The following is a 23,762-nucleotide window of genomic DNA, read 5'->3' on the forward strand; positions in this document are numbered from 1 at the left end:
TTTAGAGAGAGGCTGGTGGTGGCAGCACAATGCTCTTCAATAAATAACGGGCTGAGGTGGGATGTGGCCGACGCCTCAGAGGACGGGGTGGCAGGGGACACACTGGCCAGGCACAGCTCTCCTTGTGCCCAAGTGCTGCGGCAGTGGAGTTGGGTTGTGTAACAAGGAGGATGGAAAGTGGGGAACATCAGTCCCAGGCAGTCAGGAGATTCCTTCTCGTCCAGGGAAAGGAAGTCCTGAGGAAAACCAGGGGCTTGAGTTGCTGAAGAAATTCTTAGAAACCAAAAGACGTGTTTAAGTAAAAAGTGGCTAAGCAAAAAAAAAAACCCAACGGCCCCCCACCTAAACCAAACAGTCGTAACACAAATGAGGCTGGGAGGTGCATCAGGGCTCTCCTGGGTAGGTGCTGTGGCGAGGAGGGGTCACCCCTGTCACTACCTGCTCACAGTGGGGGACCAGTCAGGCTGAGCACAGAGCACTGGGGACAATGGGGACAGCCAGAGTCTCCCCACCAGTGCCTTGGCAACCCTTGCACCCTGTGGGCAGAGCCGTGGGCTGGCAGTGGTCTCAGCAGCGAGGTCGGGCAGGGGAGCGTGGCCAGGGCACCCACTGAGCCAGCGAGGCGGGCTGGGGCCAGCCAAGCCACCATGGTGAGGCGGTGGCAGCCGGAGCCCAGCCAAAGGACCCGGCCAGCTCCGTGGCACAGGAGGGGGACTCACAGGGTGCCCTGTGTGCTCCCAGGCTGTGGTGCCCAGAACTGCACCAAGCCCTTGGCTGCGCAGACCTGCCCCCCTCTTCTGCAGGTGGCTCCACCACATCCCTGACAGCAGGCGCACACAGCCCCCAGACGGGACCTTTGGTGACCGTGGGTGTGAACTCACCAGGCTCTCGGAGCACCCAAGCTGCGGGTGGCAGAGCTCCTCTCCCACCCCGCAGCCCAGATAAAACCCTCAGCCTGCAGCCCCCGGCCCCGTTGCACATCCTCTGCCACATCACCACATCCCTTGCGCCCCACTCAGCCTGCCTGCCACACGCAGGGCAGTGCCCAGCTGACTGCACAGTGCTGCCTGCACTTCTAAACTGGAGGGGAACCAGAGATGGATGGGTTGGAAGCAAGGCCCATACACTGAGGTCAGCCCTGGCTTCCTGGGCCTTGAAGGTCTCCAAGGATGGACTGCCAACAGCTCCAAACTTGACCATCCCCATGGAGACACCTTGTGTCACGCAGCCATTGAGCTAGACCTCCGAGCCCAGAAGAGGGACCAGCACCCCCAGCAGAACAGCCTTCTGCTGCTCCAAAACACAGTCTGTGCCAGCCCCCAGGGCTGGAGCAATCTGCTTCCCACAGCCTGGGCTGCACGGGCAGCCGGGGAAGCTGCGCTCACCAGGGCTTTCCATGCCAGAGCCACCTTTTGCTGAGCTGCAGCACACGGTGCCCGCCCCGCGGCAGCGGTGGGCAGAGGGGGACGCTAGTCCCAGCCACCCTTCTCAGGAACCAGCACAGTGCCACACGCCAGCTCACCTCCTCTGCCCTTTCCGTTATTAACCCCTGCCTCAGGAGCTTACGGATGCTGACATGACTTCGTACGGTCATCTGGGCTACGAGATCGTAACGTGCTAGCTTTCTCTTCTAACTCTAAGCCTGACCTGCACCGCCTCGTGCCCAGGCCCTGCCCACACCCACTGCCAGAGCTGGCAGTGCCATGCACCAGCTGCAGCTCAGACACGCTTTGCTCAAGTCCCAGTTTCAAAATGAGAGGGGAAAGAGGAACATGGTGCTGAGCAGGGGAAGAGCCTCGGCCAGGGAAGGGCAACTCGGCAGGGCGCAGCGACACCTGCACCTCCGAGAGCTGCGCAGACTCCCGCAGACTCGTCCAGCCCTGCGGCCGGCACCTGGCCAGGCTGCAGCACGGGGCACAGCAGGGCCCCCCGTGCAGGCTGGACAGGCTGGCACAGCCATGGCAGTCCCGCAGCCAGGCCAGGCGTCTCCTGGACAGGCACAGGGACACCATCCACCAGCACAGCCCTGTGGCGATGCCCGGACCACGGCCTGAAGCTGGTGAGCAGCTGAGGGAAACTTTTCTTCAGCAAGGAAAAGCTGCTGTGATCCATGCACAGATCTCATCCCTAAAGATCCTGCAAGAGTCCGGCACCGGTGCCAAGGCAGGGCGCATGCAGTGGCTCTGGACCGGACTCCGCAGGGCTCTGGCTGCAGCAGTGCCTCTACACCCACCGCTCCCCTCCCCTGCTACGTTCCAACTCGGACAACAGCGGGAAGATCCATACAGTATAATATATATATTTCACTATGAAATAGCAGTTTCGCTCCTTGCCTTCTACTTGGTGCATCCTGAATTAGATGCTGCTTTTTAAGTCACACCAGGGGGCTGGGTAGTTTCTCACGCGAGGCAGTTCCCCTCCCTGGAAGTTACCCGCAGGAAGCACCACTGGCAGCAGCCGACTTGGCAGGACCCAGACACCATCTTTGCTCCCCACTTCCCTTCGCCCAGCGCCCACCTTCCCCTGCAGCAAGGGCACGACTGTATATTCCGCCAGCAGTGGCCTGCTAGGGTGCTCACAGCTCACCGGCGCGGTCGGTCAGCGCAGACTCACGCCGCTTTCGGCATCCACGGTGTGGGAGCAGCAGCCGAACCCCTCTACGTCACGCGTAGGAGCAGGAGCAAACCAGAGGCAAGGGAAGTGGTGGGACCGTGCACCATGCACACAGCCCGGTGACGCGAAGGGCCCTCAGCTACGGCACAGCAAGACGCCTTGCAGGACACCAGGCCTGCCTGGGCAGTGCCCACAGGTGCCGGGCTGGGGGGTCAGTCAGGGCTGCAGCCTGTCAAAGGGTGAAGATCTGCCAGATCTCGATCAACCTGTGGAACAAGGAGTCCCATCTGGGGGCTGGGTCACTGACCAAGTGCTGTCATCACTGGAATCAGTGCGGAGCCGGATGGTTCAGGAGATGAAAGGAAGAACAATCCTATGGAAAGAAAAAAAGAGGGCAGCTGTCTTCGGGAAACCAGGTGTTACAGGTCTCTTCCAAGTATACTGGGGAGCCGCTGTCCTGACAACCTTGTTGGCAGAGACCTGCAGCGCAGCTGGCAGCAAACGGGCTACCAGTTTCTGTGCTGGGACCCTGAGCAGGGACTTGGTCACTCTGGGTCTTGCAAGCTGGTCTAACAGCTGGGAAAAGGAGGGAGACAGCAGGGACAGGTTCAACCTGCCATCAGTCAGGCTCTGGGCTCAAGTAGACAAGATCAGAGTTCAAATTCCCTGCAAACGAAGACAACAGGAGTTTGGCCACCGGCTGGAGACCGGAGCACAGCCATGCATGGCATGGCTCGCCCAGCAGCAGAGCTACAGCTTCGGCAGCCCTCGCTCGAGGGTGTTCTCAGCTGCCCCAGGACAGCGGCTGTGGGGCATCACTGTGCCACCACCGGCCTCGGGCAGAGAAGGGAGCCTTCCCTCAGTACCCACCTTCGTTTTCTGTACATCTTCCGATCCGGTCACATCGTCCGGCTGTATTCAATGCCGCTCTTGGCAGAAATGCCAGACCAGGGGAGAAGGCTGCAGAGAAGGCTCTGGGCTTGTCGGTATATCCTCTGGGGAATTGAACACGGGCTCAGGCTGGCTAGCGTTGATCCAATGTGCTGTAGGTAGTCAGTGGCCATCAGTTAAGGACAGTGACGCTTACACTGTAACTTCACAAATAACAATGCACTCTGTGGTCTCGCGCTCCCTAAACAGACCCCTGGCACTCCGAAAGCTGCTCTGCTCCGTCAGACAGACGGATCTGCTCCTTCTATTAATTGCCTGCTCCCTTCTATCAAAAGCAGGTTGGCTTTGCACTGTAAAAGAAGGCAATTTGGAAACACTGGCTCCAACTTGTGTGGGAAATACCTCCTCTAAGCAGCTGTTAGTTTCCTTTGCACTCCACAGCCAGTTCCTGTGGGGACAGAAATCCATCCACCTGCCCAGAGAGGTTTGGACTGACTAGTTACACCCGGGAAAGATCAGGTTTCTTCTCCATGATCCAACAACCTGAAATAAACTCCCAAAGTCAGTTTGAGAGCAGCCTGCTGAGATCCAGGCCAGGCCAGGGTCGCAGGGGATCCTATGCCACAGGAAACAGGACCAAGGGCTTATCTGCCACGCTGCTGGACAAACCCTGCAGCACACAAGCCAGAGCATGCCTAGCACTCTGGCTTAACACCAGCCTTCCCTATCACTGGCATCAAAGCTCCAACTTAGAATTCAATGTATCATCCTGCACTGCCTCCCTGAACTGTTCCCAGAGGAGTCACGGGAGCTTGGGCACAAGCAGGCCACTGTCAATCCCTCCGACATTACACCTTCCTTCTGGCTTCAGATTAAACTCGCACCTCAGCAGGCACTGGACCCCAGACCCAGCCAGGTGACACTTTGCTGGACTGATGGTTTTAACTCAAAACACGGTTTGGTGTCTGCTTAGCGTGCTCCAGGGCTCCTCAGACTGAAGGTAAAGGATATAAGATTGTCCAGGGTGGATGTCCGCCGTTGATGTACAGAACATAGGTAAAGCCATCTTTGAGGACCCCTCTGATGGAATAATAATAGGGAAGATAGTGGTGCTGTTTAAAGTCTCTGTTTTCATAGAAGTTTATTGCTGTGTTGTTAGTGGTGAGGACGTGCAGGTAGATGGCTTTGCAGTGATCTTGGGCAGTCGTTGAAATGTGGTCTTTCAGACTTTCAAGCAACAGCGAACCTGTTGAAGGAAAGAGGAGCAGAATCACACAGCGCAGCTGCCTTCTCAGGGACAGCACACGGGTCTGCAGGTCCCAGCATCGATCTCCTTCTCCCAGCATCTAAGCAGTGGTTGCTGCATATGCTTGAAGACCTCAGAGCCACCCAATTCTGACAGACCCTGGTTAGAATTTAACAGGACCACGCTACATGGTTTTAATATGAACCTCATCTCACCTATGAGCATGGTTTCACAAAACAGATTTTATAAAGACATAAACTTCTGATTCAATAACCACAAAGATGAGCCAGCCATGGGAATCTGCCAAGGATGCCCATCCCCAGCCAAGCAGCTCTCAGCTTTGGGGAAGGGCAGTGACTCATTTTCAGTGGTATCAGTTCCATCACATTTATTTGGTTTAAAGCCATTTAAAAGAGCAGAGTGTCCAAACAGGACTTCACAAGCAGGTTATCCCATTCTGCCTGCTGAACTCGAATTAAAATCTAAGAACTGGTAGGGTTTTAAGATCCCTTCGAAGGAGGAGAGCTGAGGCACAGTCTCATTCAACCTGGATTTGCTGCAGCCACTGGTCAACAGGAGGAACCAAAGAAGGGTACAGAGGATACTCCAGCCCCAAGAGACGAGACCTGGAGGTTCATCCAAACCACCTCAACATGGCATGGAAGACCCAGAACCTGCAGGGCAATCTCTTCCATCAGGTGTGGTAACAACAGGCTAAAGCAAATACAAACACACAGATGAGATTTACGCTGCTGTGTCACAATTCCCAGAGCACTTAAGACTTTCAGCAGGACCCACAGGATTTCAGAACAGAAGTCAACAGCACTGACTTCATGATCACTCGATACTTAGAGGGAATTTTTATCAGCCAAGCACAAAAAGACACTGAGACACATCAACAGGAGAGCAGTTTAATTTTGGTATGAGATATTCCACTCTTCTGTCTCACAGAAATCCAACTGCCCTCTGGTTTAAGAACAGCAGAGAACTAGAAAACAAAGCCTTTTAAAACCTGCCAGAGAAAAATCAGAGCTTTAGTGTTTAAAAGTATGCCTGGGGTGAAAAGCCTCCTGCACGAAAGACTTCAGCTTCAAATGCAAGTAGAAAAACTTGCAAAAGGAAGGTCTCTGGGAAAGCACCAGCAGGCAGCAGCTTCTTTAGGTTGTTTTGCTACAGCTACAAGTCCAAAGTGTTTGAGAGAGCACAGCAGCATGCTGTACAGAGGTAATGGGATACAGGAAATATGGATTCTGAAAGGAGAAAATTCCAGCAAGATGGAGCTGGAAAAAAAATATTAGTATTTGGAAACTGAAAGGAGACTCAAAACCACCACAATATTACGGAACAGAAGGCCCCTTCACCACCTTCTGTGAACATTATTCTCTGCAAGTATTTTCTTCTTTGCACAGAAAATTTATCTCCAGTAGCATTTCAATGCAAGTCTTAATACAGTGCTCCCACTGAGGCCTCTTCTGGTCATTTCTTTATGTATCCTACCAGTTTGTACCCTTCTAAACATGAGTTGGGGAGAAGGGAGGACTGGAGGAAGGGAAGTTATACCTGTATCCACTGAAGAGACTCCAGGTGTGCAACACCGGGTCATTCTGCCTAACCTGGCCTATTTCCTTTTGCAGATCAAAGATACAGATCATGCTTGAAATTGCACCAGAAGGGCACTTATTTGATGACAAAACACATCCAGCTTTAAACAGAGATAAGCCCTTCTGACTGCAGGATTTTCAAATGGCTGCAAAAAGGCTGCGTGTTGCAGCAGGCATTCAGAGCTGACTTTTACATGCATTTGACAGATCTAATCAGGTCCAAGTTACACTCTTTTTCCAGTTCCCTTTGTCTTTTTCTAAATGTTTGTTCTATCTGTTGAAGTTGAAAGGTTAAAACCAGCTATACTTTCTGCCTCAGGGGCCAGGCTTCTGATACCCATGAAAGAAAAGCACTTCAGATCCTGCTCCACAGTGAAGTCCTAGCACTTCGGTCAGTCTCAGCAGCAGGAGTGCAAGTTTTTGGTGTGCTCAGCTGTCCCCTGGGAACAAGACCGTCAAAGCCTCCTGCTCTTCGGAAACATTTGTACATTTTGTTCTGCCTACACCAGTAAAAACGTCTCAGTGCCCCTGCATTAACATCAAGGAGGGGATGCGAGTGCATCGCCTTGCCAATTGCTGGTACAAATCACCGACAAGCTTGTCTCAAGAGGCTATTGCAGTGAAATGGTGGAGCTCCTTCAGTCATGCCCACTAGCCACACGTGGCAAACGAAAGCAACAGAGTTGTCACTTAGCAGCACCTTACCTATTCCATGTTTTCTGAACTCCTTCACCACTCCAAGACTTAGGATGTAAGCAACTTGAGTATCCACAGGAAAATTGGAAGCTAGGATGTCTCCATCCTGAGTAGAGATATGACAAGTATTTAGTAGGATACCTAGGGAGGCAAGAATCCCACGCTGGAATATCAGAAAACAAGGCTATAGCAGGAAGCTTCTCTTCACCAGTCTTAGCTGAAGCTTCTGGAAAGAAGGTGAGGAGTTAAAAAAAACACTAAGCACAGTCCCTTAGGGGTTATTCCTACTTTCGTATCATCTTTCCAAACAGAGAACACAATCGTGATGTTTCCTTACTATACACATTATTTGTGGGCTTAGGGACAGAATATATTTGCATTTTTTACCAGGAAGGATTCGAAGTGCCAATTCTGGAGTTACACATCAGTATCTAGATGAATCCAGCAACAGTCTTTACTGCCTGCATGCTCAGCCCGAGCTTTGTGTCAGCTGGAGATCTCTGTACTGCTGTAGAGGACAAGGAACATGTTCTACAGGCTCAGTCGCCTGCAGCAGTGTCTGAATAAGCCCCTGGCTTTCAGCATGGCCGGAACAAGAGCCGTTTGTTAGACTTGCTGAAGATGCAGTTTCTGACTTTGATGAGCTTTGAGGTGAAGCCAGATAGCTGAAGTGAAGACACTCAATGCTCTCAGTTTCTACGAATGTTAAGATTATTCTTTAACCGTAACACTGATGGCCTTTTAGAAGTTATGTACTCTCAGATTGTCCCTGCTTTTTTTTTTAATCCACTTGCCTATGCTCTTTTCCCTACACTAACCCAGTGGTCTTCTCCCATACTGTCTTCAGTGACCATCTCTTCTGCACCTCTTTGCTGTACTGTGTTGTCTCTCCTGGCCTCCAAGCTCTGTTATCCCTGAAGCCCGAGCCTTCTGCAGACTGGTTACCTCTGTTTTGTGTTCAAGACAGTGACTGTGTTAACGAAGAAGTTTTCTGCAGGAAGTCACAGGAGTGACTCGCCCAGTACAGCCAGGGAAGTTCAAGCCTTGCATAAGAAAGGTTCGTTCTCCCACAGCTTCGCATACCTCAGTCACCAGCGATGACCAGGCACGCTGAAAACGGGCTGCCACACAGTCACTTTTGGATCATGCCTTCATGATCTGATGTCTCTGCACAGCACATCAGGCAGGAAGCTTCCCATCGGGCCACAGCTGCCTAGCCCCAGCAGGAAGAGACTCTGTGGTACCAGCTCAGCAGCCCACGTGTTCAGATACATCCCACCACCCGTGCTCCATTAGCTGGAAATCAGCATGTTCTTCGTTTCTTAAGCTAACTCAGGATTGCTCTTAAAAGTGTCTGGATAGAGGGGGGGAAAACATCCCCAAACAGGTCCCATCCCAGTTAACCAAGCACAGTTTAGCAGCATACCTCTTTATGCACCTTTGTTCTGCTCTTGATCTCTGCCACTATCATTCCCACGATGGAGCCTCTGTACGTGGCTGCGAGGGAAAAGAACTTCTTGTTGGAAGTGATATCTCGGTACCATGAGTCAGGGTACCTGGCAAGGAAGTAAAAACAGGAGTGTTGGGGACACAGAGCCAAGACGCTGCTCAGCTAGAAATGGGCAGCAACACCTCCAAATGCCAGTCGCTGGAGCTGCAGGCCGATGTATTTTACATAAGCCTAAGGGAGGGCAGCTGCCCTACTGAAAGGGCTGTCTTCTGCAAAGACATACAGCCAAGCAGCTCAGCCATATGTCAGTCTAAAGCTCTTTCTGTGCTACTAATTTAGCTTATTCCACGAAATCTGGGTTAGGAAGTTATTCACCTTTCCTGTCTTAACTGTCGTATGGTACCAACGAACATCAAACAGCTGCTGTACCCCATTTGGTAGCGTGCTGCTTTCAATTACATCCAAGCAGCAACGCAGGCTGCTCGTGTAATGGCCTCCTGCCTTGCTAAGACAACCACGTTTTCATTTTACATTTTTTGCCCAGAGCTCTCACTTCCATCTTTAGCAAGTTATTTTTAAATGCAAGATCCATCTGCCCTCATCTAAGAGCATAAGAATCTCATTAATTTGATACACATGTGAAAAAAATACCACATATTGGTACAAAAAAATCACATCAGTAGCCTCCAGCTCTCCTCCCCCTTCTGCAGCTACTAAAGTGAAACTAGCGTACACTAATTTATTTCCAAGTGAGAGTTCAGCATGCCTTGTGCTTAAAAGGAATCTACAAATTCAAAATATTATGAATGCTTTTCCTGGTTTGTTACATTTTATGCAATCTTAATAATAATCCGCTAAAATTCTCTGTAAGCCTTCTCAACAAAGCTAAGGAATCCTTGAAGTCTACAGCTGTAGTTTTCCTGGATGCTTTTAAGCCAGAAAACTACCACTGTCCCCCAGAAAAACTCCTTATTCCCTTGTGCTTGTGTCTCCTTGTGCAGACACAAGCATTTACCAAACAGGGGTCTGGGAAACAGACCGAGATCAGCTTTAAGCCAGATCTTTTGCCAGAACTTTGGGAGCAACAGTGATCCTGAGTACACAGGCAAGTACTGTTCGGTCTCCTCCTGGCACATTCGGAAGGACAGTCCCTTGGGAACAGTTGCTCCATGCTGGTTTGGTTCAGCTCTGAGGGTGCCTTCTCGGCACACGCTCCAGAACACAACTTTCTTTCACAAGCACAGGGATGCTATCCTTTTTTCCTGGAGGTGTGCTCCTTTCCCCATCTCATATACAGTCTTTCCCAAGAAGCTGATTCACCCCCTTAATTACAAAGCCCATTTTTCTGCCCAAATCTGCCTACAGGAACTTTCTGATGACTATAGGACCCTGCAGCAAAGGACCATTAACAGGACCACCACCACAGCGCATAAAGGAATCAGAACCTGTCTCAGCACAGCCCAGATGGCTGCAGAGCTTTTGGTGCCAGCTCTGAACTGCACCAGCGCAGGTTCACGCCATTTGTTTCTAGCTCCCCGCCACCTCACACCCTAAACTGGTAACGTACTCGATTGGGAACCAGTCGCCACAGAGCTGTTTCACTGTGTCTATGTCATCGTGGCAGAGCAGACGCAGGTTTACGTCCGTAAGTGCAGTCGGGGGCACCTCCTCTGTCATTCACGCCTGCAAGAAAAGAAAGCACATTGAGAACCACGAAGCTCAGATTCGGACTCTCAGCTTCAGCCGGGCACCTGTGCCAAGGCAGCAGAAGGTTCTCGGTGTCAGTAAAGTTGTTTTTTCCTAGCAGAATGAGTTTTCAAGAGAGATGAAGCAAATCATGGCAACATGAACTTAAGAAGCAACTCGAAGCCCTGCTGTCCGCAGGATAAGCACAGCTCACACCGCTGCCAGACCCTCCCCGCCAGCCCTGAATCCGTACCCACCCCGCTCCCTGCCAGCGCAGTCCAGCGATGCTGCGTGCGAAGGAACACGTGGCACCAACCACTTCCAAAAAGAGCTCAAGATGCTGCGTTAAATAAGCCAACGATGTGCCAAGCGTACCTTGTGATGCATGGAGCTCTTCAAACATCTATGCAGGACCAACGTTTTGTTAAAACAAAATTGAACAAAGAGCTTAAAAAGGAAGCACTGCTAGAAGAACATTTATAAAGTCCTCTTACACAATCCTGTCATCTCCAGTTAGTACGTACGCAGGGGGTTCAAATTCTTTAAAATGCTATTTGTGTTTAACTTATGCTGCTGAAATGAGATCCAGTTTCATTTCCCCTCATTCCTCTGTGCTACAACTCCACGAGAGCTGGCTTTCTAGCCCAGCAGAGAGCGTTCAAACACAGAAATCCCAAGATACCCTTTTCTTTCCCCGTAGTACGGCCACAATCCTGCTAACCACGTACAGGACACTTACTCCAATGCCTTCAGCCTTTTTTAACAAGGTACCAGAGGGAAAGAAGCCAGCAATAACTAAGTGGTTGTAAAAGCATTTGCAATGCAGACGCAGGAATGAAGAACAGATCTTGAGAACAGGCTTTAGGTGGGACAAAGCCCCACGTGGAAACTGTGCACACAGAGCAAACAAGGCAGAGACAGGGGAGCTGCAGGACTGTGTTCCCTTTCCCGGGCCACCTGCAGTTCTCCATCCACAGCTTTTGTCTGTCTCACTCCAGCCCTCCTAGTCTCAGGACAAAGAACCAGACCAGGATGCAAAGAAAAAAAACACCTTTCATTTAAAAAGTCATCTGGTTTTGGTTTTGCTTTCTTTTCCCAATTTTAAGAGGCTCAAATCTTGGTTTTGAAATGCTGAGTTATAAGGAAGAGCTGCACGCAGCAGCGCTTGCGTGCGCCCTCCTGTTAGAGGGATGCTCAGCTCTTCCATGCTCTTGCTCTGAAGCTCAGAGACTCGAGAAGGAACAGATTGAACCACACTCCCCACTGGACTGGATATGCCACTTGAGCAGTTTCAGTGTGAAAATTGCATCATCTCCGTAACACACTCTGTAACGGGCACAGACGCACAAAAGGAGTAGGCACAGCAACGATCCCAGTTCGACATGTTTTGACAGCACCCAACTGCGTGCCAATCGCTCTCCTAAAAATTTGGCAACATCCCCTTCCACTGTACCCCTAAGAAAAAAACAGGTTAAGCCATAAAATCCACATTCCATCTCTGAATTTCTCTTTTAAGGTACACAAGCCAGCTTTTTCCTGCAGTTCCCCTGGATGAACTGGTAGAGAGCAACTCCCACTTAGCACAACATGATGATATCCAGAGAGCCCCAGATGCCAGCGTCCTTGGAACTCAACATCAGTGCCGAAAGAGAGGTAATTAGCACTGCTAACGAGAACAACGTTCACCCTTGACTTTGGCGCACTCCCTGCAGCACGCCAGCTACAGCACGCAAGCTCCCACCCCTCCGTCCTCTCAGACAGTAGCATAAAGCCCCTACGCTGCATCTGCCCAGATCTCCCAGGGAGGAAGGAGAACTCTAGCACCAGCTTGTGTGCAACCTGGAACACATCAAACAGCCAATATATCAACAGGAGAAAGGACACAATGAAGGTCCACTATTATCCCAAGAAATCTTTGCTGGCCCTTCTCCCATGCAGGCAGAAAGAATGGGAAAACGCTTCAATGAAGCAGAGGTCCAAGGATAGTTTTCCTGCAGCTCTTGAGAAAGACGAAATGGGGTGGGTTTCTTCCAGCAAGGGATCCTTCCCAGACACAGCTTTCCTCCCAGTGACCAGTCCTATGTATTTCCCTGAGAAGGGCATTTGAGGGGATCCATACATCAATATGGATCACTTGTTCTTCTCCAAAGAAGTCCTTGAAAAGAACCACAGCTCTTTCACAGCCTATTCTAGGACTGTGGCTGCAGATTTACCAAGCAGCTTTCACAGTCAGTCCAAATACTAGTTTCAAAACAACTGGAGCACCTAGAAAACCCACAAAACCAGTACTCCATACTGCTTTTAAAACTAATTTTGCACTCCTAAAGCTGGCTCAAGCCCTCCGAGACTGGATTTTGATGCCATACCCCGTTGCGGCAGCGAGCACGCTCCCCACCACCAGCCCCTGGTGACCTTTTAACATGCCTCAGCTGTACTCTACGGAGCCCAAGAAAGAGCACGTTCACTTGCTGTGGCTGATCTGACCCACACCACTGCTGATTAAAGGAGCTGATGCAGAGCGGTGCGGATCCCAGTCCCACCTTGCACACCTCCAACCCTCACTGGACCCTTTGCTGAACCGTTTCAGAGTGGTGACCCACCACAAGATCACGAAGCAGGGGCAAATCAATTGTTTGTAGGCCAGAACTGCTTGGCAAAAGCTCAGAGAGGGCAAAAAGGAGGAGAGAGGAGCGAGCAGGCACGTAGAGCCAGAGCTGCTTTGGCCACGGCAAAGCTCCAAGCCTGATACATCGCTCTGTTAGCTGGCATTAAGCGGCACTCAGGTTTGAAACAGCAGTGCTCTTTCTCATGTTTTATTATTCTTGAGAAGTTTCAATGCTCCTGTAAGGCAACCCCCCTTCTCAGTCAATACCCTCAGCGTTAATAAATCAGAGATAGATGAAACAACCACGGTAGAGCCATATTTTTGCTAATGAGCAGGAAAGGCAGGGGCCGAGGAGCAGGCTTCGCCAGCAGCTGCTGCAGGAGAGGCAGAGCCAGCTCAGGACGCATTCTTGCAAAGATTAGCTCATGTTTATTTAACACTATATTCTCAAAGAGCTAGACAAGCATTATGCATTATCCTGTCATTGAAGCCAGCCTTAAAAAAGTAATCCATGACTGTTTTGTTGAGGAGGATAATTCCCCTCCCCTCAAATTCAGACAGCCGTTTCCCAGCACTGGTTGTGTTTGCAGGGACTAGCTCCATCCGCTTTGCATTATGTGACCCAGTCTGATGCTCTTGCACATTTAAAGGAGGTTTAGGACACCCACTTGGCACTGTGTCCTGCCACAAGGCCTCAGGAGAGCAGAACTCTGCACCTCCTTCCCCAGCCAGGTGCTGCTGCTGCCAGAGAAGCTGCGGTCAGTGGCTGCAATGACCAAGAGAGACAAAATCCCAGGCAAGCCAATTCTCTCCAGCAGGTGACAGCCTCTGCCTCTTCACAGGTATCTGGGTGAACACCCAAGACCCAAGTCCTGACCCTCTGCACAGCCTCTGCCATGCCGTAATTAGCAGAGCCAGTGTCCTGAACAAAAGCCTGAGCTACCACATTGACTTTTAGAGTCAACTTGGGTTTAGAAGACAAAAAGATACGTTCGGAAGCATAAAGAAATAATAAAAGAGCCAGTATCAGTGTAAAATACAACCCTGGGACCCAATGGAAGTTAAAAGGGCCTTCAGGGGTTTAGAGGCAGCCTCACTCCGCTCACTGCTGCCACGCCGGCAACACCAAGCTCTGAGCTCCGAGACCAAGCGCTGGCTGCTGCGAAGCAAAACGTCGTTCCCTGCAGGAGGTCCACGGCCGTTTTTGAAAACCCAAAGTGAAGTTACCTTATTTAACACCTTTTTCTCAGGTGTCAGTCTTTGTTCACGGGATAGCTGCGATGTGGGAAGTGCCACGGTTAACATCACCCACTGCCCCTCTGCCCAGCAGGGCGCAGTGACCTCATCCTGTTGTCAAAACGGGAAGCGCTCACTTATGCCGACCATACAATGAGCCAACGTTTCATGCTTATTAAGGGATTGTGCAGTTCAACATTGAAAAAGCTCCGAGGACAACCCTGTCCAAAATACTGGTTAGCAGTGAGTACAACTACAAATTGAGCATTTAACTCCCTTTCCTACCTAAAACCTGCAGATATTAACACATAACAAATTAATTTCAAAAAACTACAGGAAAGTATAAAGGTTTTGAGCACTGCTACCAGTCTTCTGCCTCGCTCTATGGAAACAAATTTGGCAAAATGTTTTGGATTTATGTATGGAGTAGCTGCAGAGGAACTCGTCACATACTCCTTACAAATATTTAGCAATAATGGAAGTTGGATGAAAAGAACTAGTAAGTACCTTACTAAAGTGGCCAACCTAATATGAAATTTTGAATTAAGGCACATTGTTACGCCTAAACTTACTACTTAAAAATAAGGTCGTAGATCTTTGGCATCAATCTAGCTTTAATGAGGTAAAGGACAGTATTTCACAATTCTGTCTAAAAGGCAGAGAAGCCTTTAGCTCCCAGCACCAGTCCAGGTGGTGGTTGGGACTCCAGGAGTTACCGGCATTCACTCCACACAACGAGCAGAGTACATGTACTGACGTATTTGTACCACCAGTACTTCCAGGTCCTACTGTGCAAGAACAGGTCTTGTTTGGAGTTTAGGATAGCTCCCAGTCACAGGGACAGTTTCCTTACTTGAACTAGATACTTCACAGCTAAGAAACCTCAACTCAGGTTTTTCTCAACCCTCTTTGATCCCTTACATGAAAAAAAAAGTGTGGAAAATCTACATAATACCATATTTCTAAAGAAACTGAGGCGCTCGCACAGAATCAGCACTTTTAATCCAACAGGGTGTTCAAATGCAAGATCAAGCCTGATGCTTACTAGAATTTGGCAGGCAGCTGCTTAAATAATTTTGAAAATCCCTTGAGCACTTCCATACCTACGAAAGCTTGGCCGAGTGGATCACAGGGTTAAGTTCTTCCTTGTTTAACACTATTGGACACGTTTTAACAATTTTTCTGCCTCATGCATCCCACAAAAAGGAGTTGGATTGGAGCAATGAGCAATCAGAAGATGCTGGTTTTATGAATTTTTATTTGGACTTCAACTTCCATGCAGATGAGCTCATTAAAAATTTTATATCACTGAATTTCCTTGCAGAATAAAAGTAAAGTAATCTAAGACTAAAGCTAAATGAACACTAACTAGAATCATACACATATTTAACTTCCAGTAAGGGGTGTACTGACTTCAAATTTAGTGTTGACACAAAAATCAACGTGAAGGAATCTTCTTCACTTACAGAAACAAAGCTAGACTGAAGTCCACCAAAATCTTTTACTTTTCAATTTAAATGCTAATTGAAATCAATTCATCCTGAACAGAAAGAAGCAAACCTACAGGAAGGAATACAGGAAAACAAGCACTGGCAGGCTAGTGGATTTTTAAAAAGTGATCCTACGATTCAGGTAGTACTGTCCCAAACGAGACACGGCCAACCACCCTGGTATTGCAGGCACCTCCATCATTAAACAGTGCCGATCCTTATTTACTCGGGCTGAAGATTTTCACCTTCTGGAATTCAGAGCACTTTCTTCGAGCACACTCCTGCTAGATTATTAAGGATTATCTGCTGTTGTTCCCCAGAGGAAAAGATTAAGTTCCTCCAGACAACTACTAAGTACACACCATGCATGGGCCAGGTCTGAGGAGCTGCAGCAACGCTGAACAAGCAAAGGCAGCATGCGAGCTGGCCCTTCCTCTGGTCCTCACGTCCCTCTGCCTCCGGCCGCGTGTTTCTACCCAGCACCTCAGCAATGGACATATGCACAGTAGCTGTATTTTACTTGACATGAGCAGACCATCTGCTTGGCGTAAACACAGACTGGCAGACACTCCCTGGAAGATTTGCATGCACTCACAGCGGGCCACAGCAGGATTTCCTTATATCTGGTAACCTCACCTGAGGTGCTGCTCCAGTGCCACCACCAAATCCTTGTTTGCAACTTCTGTGTCCTTAAATCCCAGCAAGAGAAGATTTCCAGGAAAAGTTTTTCTCGTGACACCTGGCATCCTCTCTCACTTGTAAATAAACAGGATCAGACAAAGGCCAGACAGAATTTTAAGAGCTACTCAAAATGCAGAACAGGCGCACGTTAGCTGTGACTGAGCAACACGAACTCAAAGCAGACATGAACTCTGCTGTTTTCTGGGGAGTATCACCTCGAGAGCGCCAGCGGGAGTTTTCACAGCTATAAGTCTCTCCACCTTACGCCATCTGGCACTGGGGATTTGGTTCACGTTAAACCATTCAATCTGAACCAGCCAAAGGTCTAATTCCAACAAAGCAGCAAAGATTTCCCTTCTGCATTTGATTTTAAGCTTACTGCATTTTTAGGTTACTGGTCTCGCAGGGAATGTTCCACACAGACACCTCTGCTACCAAGCTCTTTTTATTTAATACAATAAAATTGCAACTGGATTTGAAAACATCACGAAATCATTACTAAGAATCTCAAAGAGTCGCTTCTAGGACTCAGGGCAACATTATCAAAGCAATATAAGCCAAATTGTTGAAGACATTTAAATACTTGGCTTGACACCTCCTAAGTACTACTTCAAGTCTGGTCATAGAATAAAAAAGAATTAGGTTGGAAGGACCCTTTGGGGTTTGACTCAACTCAGATCAGGTTGCTCAGGCCCACAGTCCCACGTAACATCAGTGAGGAGCAAACCTCCTCACCCTGCCTGGGCTCGGACTAGCTCCTTTGCACCCAAAGGCACAACTGGAAAGCCGGGGTGTTGAACGTGCTGCCTACACCAACACAACCACCTCTGCTACGCGTGCAGTACAAGCATACCTCTACCTGCTATTTGTTACACTCCATTTATCTCATTTAATGATCCTGCTCCTTCTAGGAAGGCCGTGCAGGTTCATTAGGACAGGCAATAAACGAACCCCAGGAGACGCAGTTCTCCTCCTTCCTGGTTTGCTGTGCAAACTGACGGAGCTTGGAGTTCAGAGTCACGAGCAGAACGGTGGTCGTTCCACCTCCATTCCTGCGCCGTTCATCACATCCAACAGGAGTGCTGCCCAAAACCGCCGTCACTTAATTCCCTACATTAGCACAAGCAGATGTTTGGAGTGAGCGAGACACTTGATGGGAAACCTAGGGCAAAATGACTGATTTTGTGCCTTGGTCTGAAAATAATGTAATAACATCCTGAAAACAGGATGCTAGATTATGTTATTTCACAATAGGCCATAATGCCTTTTGATCCAGACATTACATTTTTCTGTAATTTCTACCAGAACCACAAGCACTGAGCCTTAGAGCCCCTCACGGACCCCTGCTCACTCAGGGACATGCACAAGCTTAAGACTTTGAGCTCTTCATTATCTAAACTCCTTCAGCAGCACCTTCCTTCTGTGCAGAAAACTGCCCTCCTCAACCAGCTCCGCTGCACGATCTCCTAGGCTGCCACGTCTTGAAGATATGCCATTAGTCCAGCCCTGCCGTGCGGATCTCGTTTGCCTCCAAAGCACACCAAGCACTAATGAGCTTCTCTCAGGGCCATCACTGTGGAGAAAGGAGTTTGACAGTGCCTGGACTTTCAGTAAATCTAGGTCCAGGGCAGTGTGCCCAACCAGCACACCCCCGCAGTGGAGGAGGGTAAAAGCCAGTGAGCTTGGGGAAGTATGCATTGTAATGGAAGCTGAATTTATCCCAACACCAAGGAGACTGGAGGGTAACCTTGGGTTCAGGTAAGACAGCTGCACCAGTGAGTCGTCAGGTGCCCTGAGACAATTAACAAAGAATAACGTCTTCCTAAGCTAGCCAGACCAGCATGGGGGAAGCATATACACAGCTGAGCCCAAAATATAAAAACTGGGCAATTCATAAAGTAAAATTTGAAGCAAGCAAAGGGCCTGAGCTGGCTTCAGTCTGCGTATTCCTTCCTGGTGATCGCGGGCACCGAGCGCCGTGACGGTGGGCGCACAGAGATCAGTGACAGGCATCATGTTTGTATTTGGATTCAGTTGTGCACTGCAACTGCTGTACTGTGCTTGTGCTGTGATGGCAGTACGGTGCGGTATCGCCCCGCTAAATCAACATCCGATGCAACACCAAACACACCGACCAAGGAAACGCTGCATTAAACCCTCCTCATGTGGAGAGCACATTGGACTCGGACGGCCAGGAAGGCAGCGCTATCGCACACAACCTGGCAAAACCTGTCCTGGCATTCGGCCCTCCTCCCAAAGGCTCACCCCACGCTGCTCAGCCCATTTTTCCTCAGCTCTGAAATTCTGAAAACACCAATCTAAGCAACGCACTTGCGCCTTGTCCCCAGCTCCGCGCTTCGTTCTGCGTTACGCCCAGGCTGAGGTGTGCCCACCGCAAGCCTGAGAGCCAAAAAACACAGAGTCACAGTAATTAATGCTTTGGCCTCTTGCCATGAAGGATCAGGATTTGAAACAGACCCCAACAGGATATTAAGAAATGAGAAGGCAAAACGTAGTTCTACCTGCACAGCAAGCAGCAGTTATTTATTTGAAATGAAAACACTTACTGCTGGTGAAATCCTTTTATACTTGTATCCCTGATCCTCCGCACACTTGAAGTTTGACCTGTCAGCCTTCCAGCAGCAGAAATGTTAATGTTTTGCATGCGAGTCGCTTTCCGGGCTGTTCTTTTACCCTACAGTTCTAGACACATTACTGACGCTGTGGATTTCACAGGAGCTGGTGCTCAAATAAAGTGTTTTTAAAGCACACTGCAAAAGGCACAGCTTCCTGCTGCCCCAGATATAGCAATTCCTCCAGGGAATGGCGAACAAGAATCTCTAAGAGGGTTTTGCTGCTAAATCTTTTCTTGTTAAGACACAGAAGAGAAAATCTGCTTTGTGACAGCAGCACTGCAGGGAGTTAAAACCGAAGGGTCACAATAGAGGCACGTTTTCAACAAGAAGCTCGCTAGAGGACAGATCTAATACCTTGCAAACGCTGAACACGGCAAGCTTCCAAAGGGCAGCTGTTCAGAAAACAAAAAAAAAAAACCCTAACAACTCATCATACATGCAGGCCTGCTGCCATTTCTGAATTAGAAAAAACAGCTACACAGAAAATGTACGTAGTGACTAAAAATACAGCCAGAAATTCGGCCTAGTGTAGTACCAACACTGGGAGGGGGAACTGGCGCCGTCTCCATTTCCTGACCACTGTCCTCATTACTGAGCAGCAACACACGGCTGGCAATAGAACCCGGCCCCTCCACCTACATCGTTACACGAGACACTAACAAGTGACTTTTTAGAGGCTATGGCAAACAAGGTGCTTAAAAAAAAAAAAAAAAAGCTTGAAAAGAACTTTCCTTCCCTAGTTAGCAGACGGGAGCCCCAAACTCGCATCTCTCCAAGATCACGAATTTAAAATTTCAGCCAACACAGTTCCTTTTCCTTTACTTTCTCAGTGGTGTTTTCTAGCATGAGACACCATGGTTCGACTCAAAAACCCCACTGCTACTGTTTTAAGCTAGTAACATTTAGAATGGATTATGGCATAGATGTCTGCTCTTACATCCACAGCAATAAGATGAAAAGAAGAAACTAGAAATTTAATTGAAAGCTAACATGGAAAAACTGAGCAGCTCCTTGTCCCTACCTTTCCGCAAGGAGGAAAGCATGGGTGGGGGACGCAGCGTGAGACATGAAGCTCTATGTCTTTTTGCAACACCCTGCATTGAAACCATCAGACGGGCTGTAACTAGTTAAAAAAAACCAGGAAGACAGGAGTGATACCACTCTAGTAACGATTTTAGATGGCACTTAACTTTCAAGTTTGTAGAAGAGGTGCTCAGCCAAGACAGAACTTTCTCTGCTGCTACACTAAACAGCTTAGCCCAATTGTTTCTTTAAAAGCATCTTGACGTGAGAGGAACAAAGCATCAAGAGCAACGCCTGGCACCGGGTCACTGAAGGGAATTCCTGAAGGGAATTCCTGTCCGTTACCAACCAACGGCTGCCTCCAGCCCAGCAGGAAGGCAGAGCCGTGATGACTTCTGAATCAACTCTGCAAACCACTCACCAGGAAGTCCCCGGGTTTGTACCTGTCATTCCTCAGGTATTCACAGCAGCGCTGTCATTGAAAGAGCCTTTGCAGCCACAGTTTCTCCTGCTCACTCCGTAAATCAGGCTGGGAGTGGCCGGGGTGGGGGGCAGAGAGGTGGCAAATAGCCAGGAAGAGAGAGGATGGCTTCTTGGCTGGCAGGACCAGTTCACATCAGACGATGGGCTAAGATACCAGCACTGACTCACTGATTGACTCGTCGGACTATACTGGCCCAACACCTATACTCCTAACACCCCCCCAAAAAAAATCTCTCCACAAAGAAAAACACACCCCTACATGCAAATAAAGATCATCCTTATTGGGAAAGAAATAACAGACATGAAAGAAGTACCGGACTTCATTAACAAAAACAAACACACACACTATGGTGAAGGCTCTTGGAGCTCCCAACTACCAAAGATAATTTTTCTGAATCCTGCTGGCAGTTCCCCCAACGTTTCATGACATCCGAGGCCAGCCCAGATCCCAAAAGACGCGATGACACCACTCCAGTTTAGGAAAACAAACGACATCTCAGTTAAGAACGCCCCAGGTTTTAGGAGGGTAGTCACGGGACGACCGCTTACCGATTGCTCAGACACGTTCAGTCAATTTGCTTTAAATACGTCAAGCAACACGACTGTGTGTTTATTTATTTGCTACCAGACACACACAGACTAATTAAAGCACCAGTTTACAAGACACACCAGAACTACTTTTTTAACTTGCAAGATTAAAAGCCTGGTACGAGGCAGTACCCAGTATCACTGCTCCTGATGGGGGTGAGGCTGCTCCAATGTTACCTTGTAAACAAAGAGCTCACATTCATGATTGGAGTTGGGAGACAGCCGCCAGCTTCTTTCAAAAAAGAACACCACTTCTGAGGAATCTGCTGGAGTTTATTCACACAGTCAACTGATTTATTAAAAAAAATTAAATACTATGCACTAACACACCCAAAAAGCTACCAGAAGTGTCCCTCAGAAAGGCTTTTGAGGAAACTAAACTGGACTAAGGAGAGACTATGGCAGATTAAATGAAAGGAAGCAAATCTAGGATGAATCCATAGTGAAAAGAGATTCCCGCTATAATCTGTCCAGCAGGTTCATAAAAACTAGATGGGAGAAGAGATGAACAGATATGCAACACAAAAAATCAATGATCTTTTGGGAAAGGGTAGATTTCCAGGACAGTAAAATCTAAAGCTGTTCACAGTTGTAGAAAGCTCTCACGATGCCAAAAGACTAATAAAGCAGCAGATAAAGTCTGTAAGTCGGTAGGTAAAAGAGAGACACAAACACTTCCAATTTCTGTTAACCACTGCAAGAGGAAAAAAAAGCCATGCTCTCACAGTGAGTTCCCTGAAAACATTAGCTTGCTGCTCAGTAACAGTCAAAATAAAATACTGGGAATTATCAGAACAAACAGGGAGGGAAAAAACAGGCCTTTGGTCCGAGCTAGCGTGCTCCTCCATATGTTACGGATATTTAATGCCTCTAAAGATCTGTCAGTAAGAGGCCAGACACTCAGCCACGTTCACAGGGTTCTCCAGAGCAGGGAGAACAGCTGCAGCGAACGGCCAAGGTTCAGAGGAGCTCACCATGGTCACCCAGCATCGAGCTGACATAGGGAGGTGCTGCAGAACAGCAAAAACAAACTACAACAGGTACAGAGTGGACTAAGAAAGTTCCAGCTCAACAGAAAAAACCTCATTAAACGTTTCAACAGCTTACTACCGGAGATGATAATCATTTCATGCCTATCATCGAGAGCAAAGGTCTAAGACACATGCTTTAGTTCCTGGCTGGACACAGCAGTCCCAGTGGTGAGGCCAGCCGCCGTAGTCACTCCGAGAGGACACGGAAAGCAGCAGTGCTTTCGGCAGTCTCCAGAACGGGATGCTCTTTTCACCATATAGATAGCGCAGGTACAACCCACCGCTGCTCAGCCCAAGGAACTGGGCACGGCAGCCGGAACACTTCTTGCAAAGCCAACTGCCACCGCACCCAGCAGGAAGCGCTATGCCACAAAAACTTTGGGACAACGTTTAAAGCTCAGTTTGGTCAGCTGCAGTCAAAAACCTCACAATACACCCTGCAAAAACACATTCGGCTCTCACCCTGCTTAGACAGGAAGCCGAGCAACTGCTTTCTCTCTGCTAAAGCTCTACAGGCTGGTTCAAATGGACACAACGCTTCTGCAGGGCAAAGCATGGAAAAGCCAAGCTGTCGTGGTGGGCGTTAGGTCTGAGCCAGCTGGAGCGGTTTGTGAGCCATGACCCAGGCTGTCAGGAGACACAGAGCAGCCAGGAAAGCCAGAGTAGCTCCTGTGCAAGAGAAAGAGCTGGATCTAGCAACACATCACATGTTCCCAGCCCTCCCAAGGGACATTCTGCCAACTGGGAAATTCCAAGAGGAAGAGGAAATGAAGATGCGCTAGTTAAAGCCCCAGACCCCTTGCGCTGCTGGCTGAGCCCCCAAAACCAACTCGGAGCGTGCCAAGAGAAGGAAGAGCTGTAAGCACAGCTGCAGGACCTCCTGCATCTCTACCAAAGACAAGGAAGTCTTCCCTGTTGGCATCATCGTACCCAAGCACGGGGCGGTGCCAAACTGACTCCAGCTGGAGTTCAATTTTTTTTTTTTTTTTTTTTTTAAATAACCCAAACGACAACAGTTTCGCCAACGCAATTGCATCGTTCGAACACAGAGACCAAGCGAGCCCCCATTAAACCCAGTCACTGGAAAACCCCGCGCCCCTGCAGCAGCCGACCCGTCGGACTCCACCCGAGGTCTCCAGATCGCGGACCCGCGCGGCGCTTCCCGGTGAGGCCTAGGAGCGGGGAGCCGCGCACGCCGTGGCGACCTGCACCCGGGACGGGCCCGCCGGGCCCGTCCCGGGCGCAGGTCGCCACGGCGAGCGCGGCTCCCCGCTCCGCATCGGAGGCCCCCACCGCGCTTCCCCGCTCACCTCGGAGGGGCGGCGGGCACGCCGCGGGCGGGCAGGGCGGCTCAGCGCATACCGGGAGGCGGAGGCGGGCGAGGGAGCGGCGGACGCCGGCGGGCACTTCCTTTCCGCGGGCACAGCGCAGCAAGGCGCCTCCTGATTGGCTGCCTGCCGGCACGTGATCAGCCGGCGCTTGCGCAGGCGCAGTGGGGGAAGCCGCGATGCGCAGGCGGGGAGCGCGGGCTCAGAGCTGCCTAATTAAAGGGTTAATTGAAACGAGCGGTGCGTCGCTGAGCGCAAACGCTTGGCAAACAGGCCCGCAGGTCGGCCACACGCTCCTCCCGCAGCTTCCCCCCACTGTGTGACCTGTCCCGCTGCCAATCACGGCTCGCACCCCGAAATTAGAAGTTTTTAAAGGTTTTTCCGTGTCGTCGAAGCTCTACAACGGGATTTACAATAGGATCTTTCAGGACCCACAATGATTATCTAGTCCAACTGCCTGACCGCTTCGGGGCTGACC

The 23,762-nt window shown here is 49.6% G+C and overlaps 1 protein-coding gene across 1 annotated transcript; it reads right to left on the reverse strand.

The window, feature by feature from the left end:
- Nucleotides 1–2,283: 2,283 nt before the first annotated feature.
- NAA60 (N-alpha-acetyltransferase 60, NatF catalytic subunit) lies at nucleotides 2,284–23,335 on the reverse strand. The gene is made up of 7 exons (XM_086622286.1): nucleotides 23,267–23,335; nucleotides 10,065–10,180; nucleotides 8,474–8,603; nucleotides 7,057–7,153; nucleotides 4,516–4,750; nucleotides 3,484–3,669; nucleotides 2,284–2,986 (listed from the first exon to the last, which is right to left on the reverse strand). Exons 2-6 carry the CDS (start codon nucleotides 10,172–10,174, stop codon nucleotides 3,513–3,515), a joined length of 729 nt encoding a protein of 242 aa, XP_086478412.1. The 5' UTR covers nucleotides 10,175–10,180; nucleotides 23,267–23,335; the 3' UTR covers nucleotides 2,284–2,986; nucleotides 3,484–3,512.
- Between the last annotated feature and the right edge of the window lie 427 nt (nucleotides 23,336–23,762).

Source organism: Tauraco erythrolophus, chromosome 17 (genome assembly GCF_009769465.1).
Source record: "Tauraco erythrolophus isolate bTauEry1 chromosome 17, bTauEry1.pri, whole genome shotgun sequence".
In the NCBI taxonomy this organism is placed as follows: domain Eukaryota; kingdom Metazoa; phylum Chordata; class Aves; order Musophagiformes; family Musophagidae; genus Tauraco; species Tauraco erythrolophus.

Coding starts and splice junctions, on each gene's coding strand:
- NAA60 (XM_086622286.1), bottom strand. CDS start 10,174: ATGACAGAGGAGGTGCCCCCGACTGCACTTACGGACGTAAACCTGCGT. Junction 7,154..8,473: donor GAACAAAGGTGCATAAAGAG/GTATGCTGCTAA, acceptor ATCTCTACTCAG/GATGGAGACATCCTAGCTTC. Junction 4,751..7,056: donor GTTCAGAAAACATGGAATAG/GTAAGGTGCTGC, acceptor TTCCTTCAACAG/GTTCGCTGTTGCTTGAAAGT.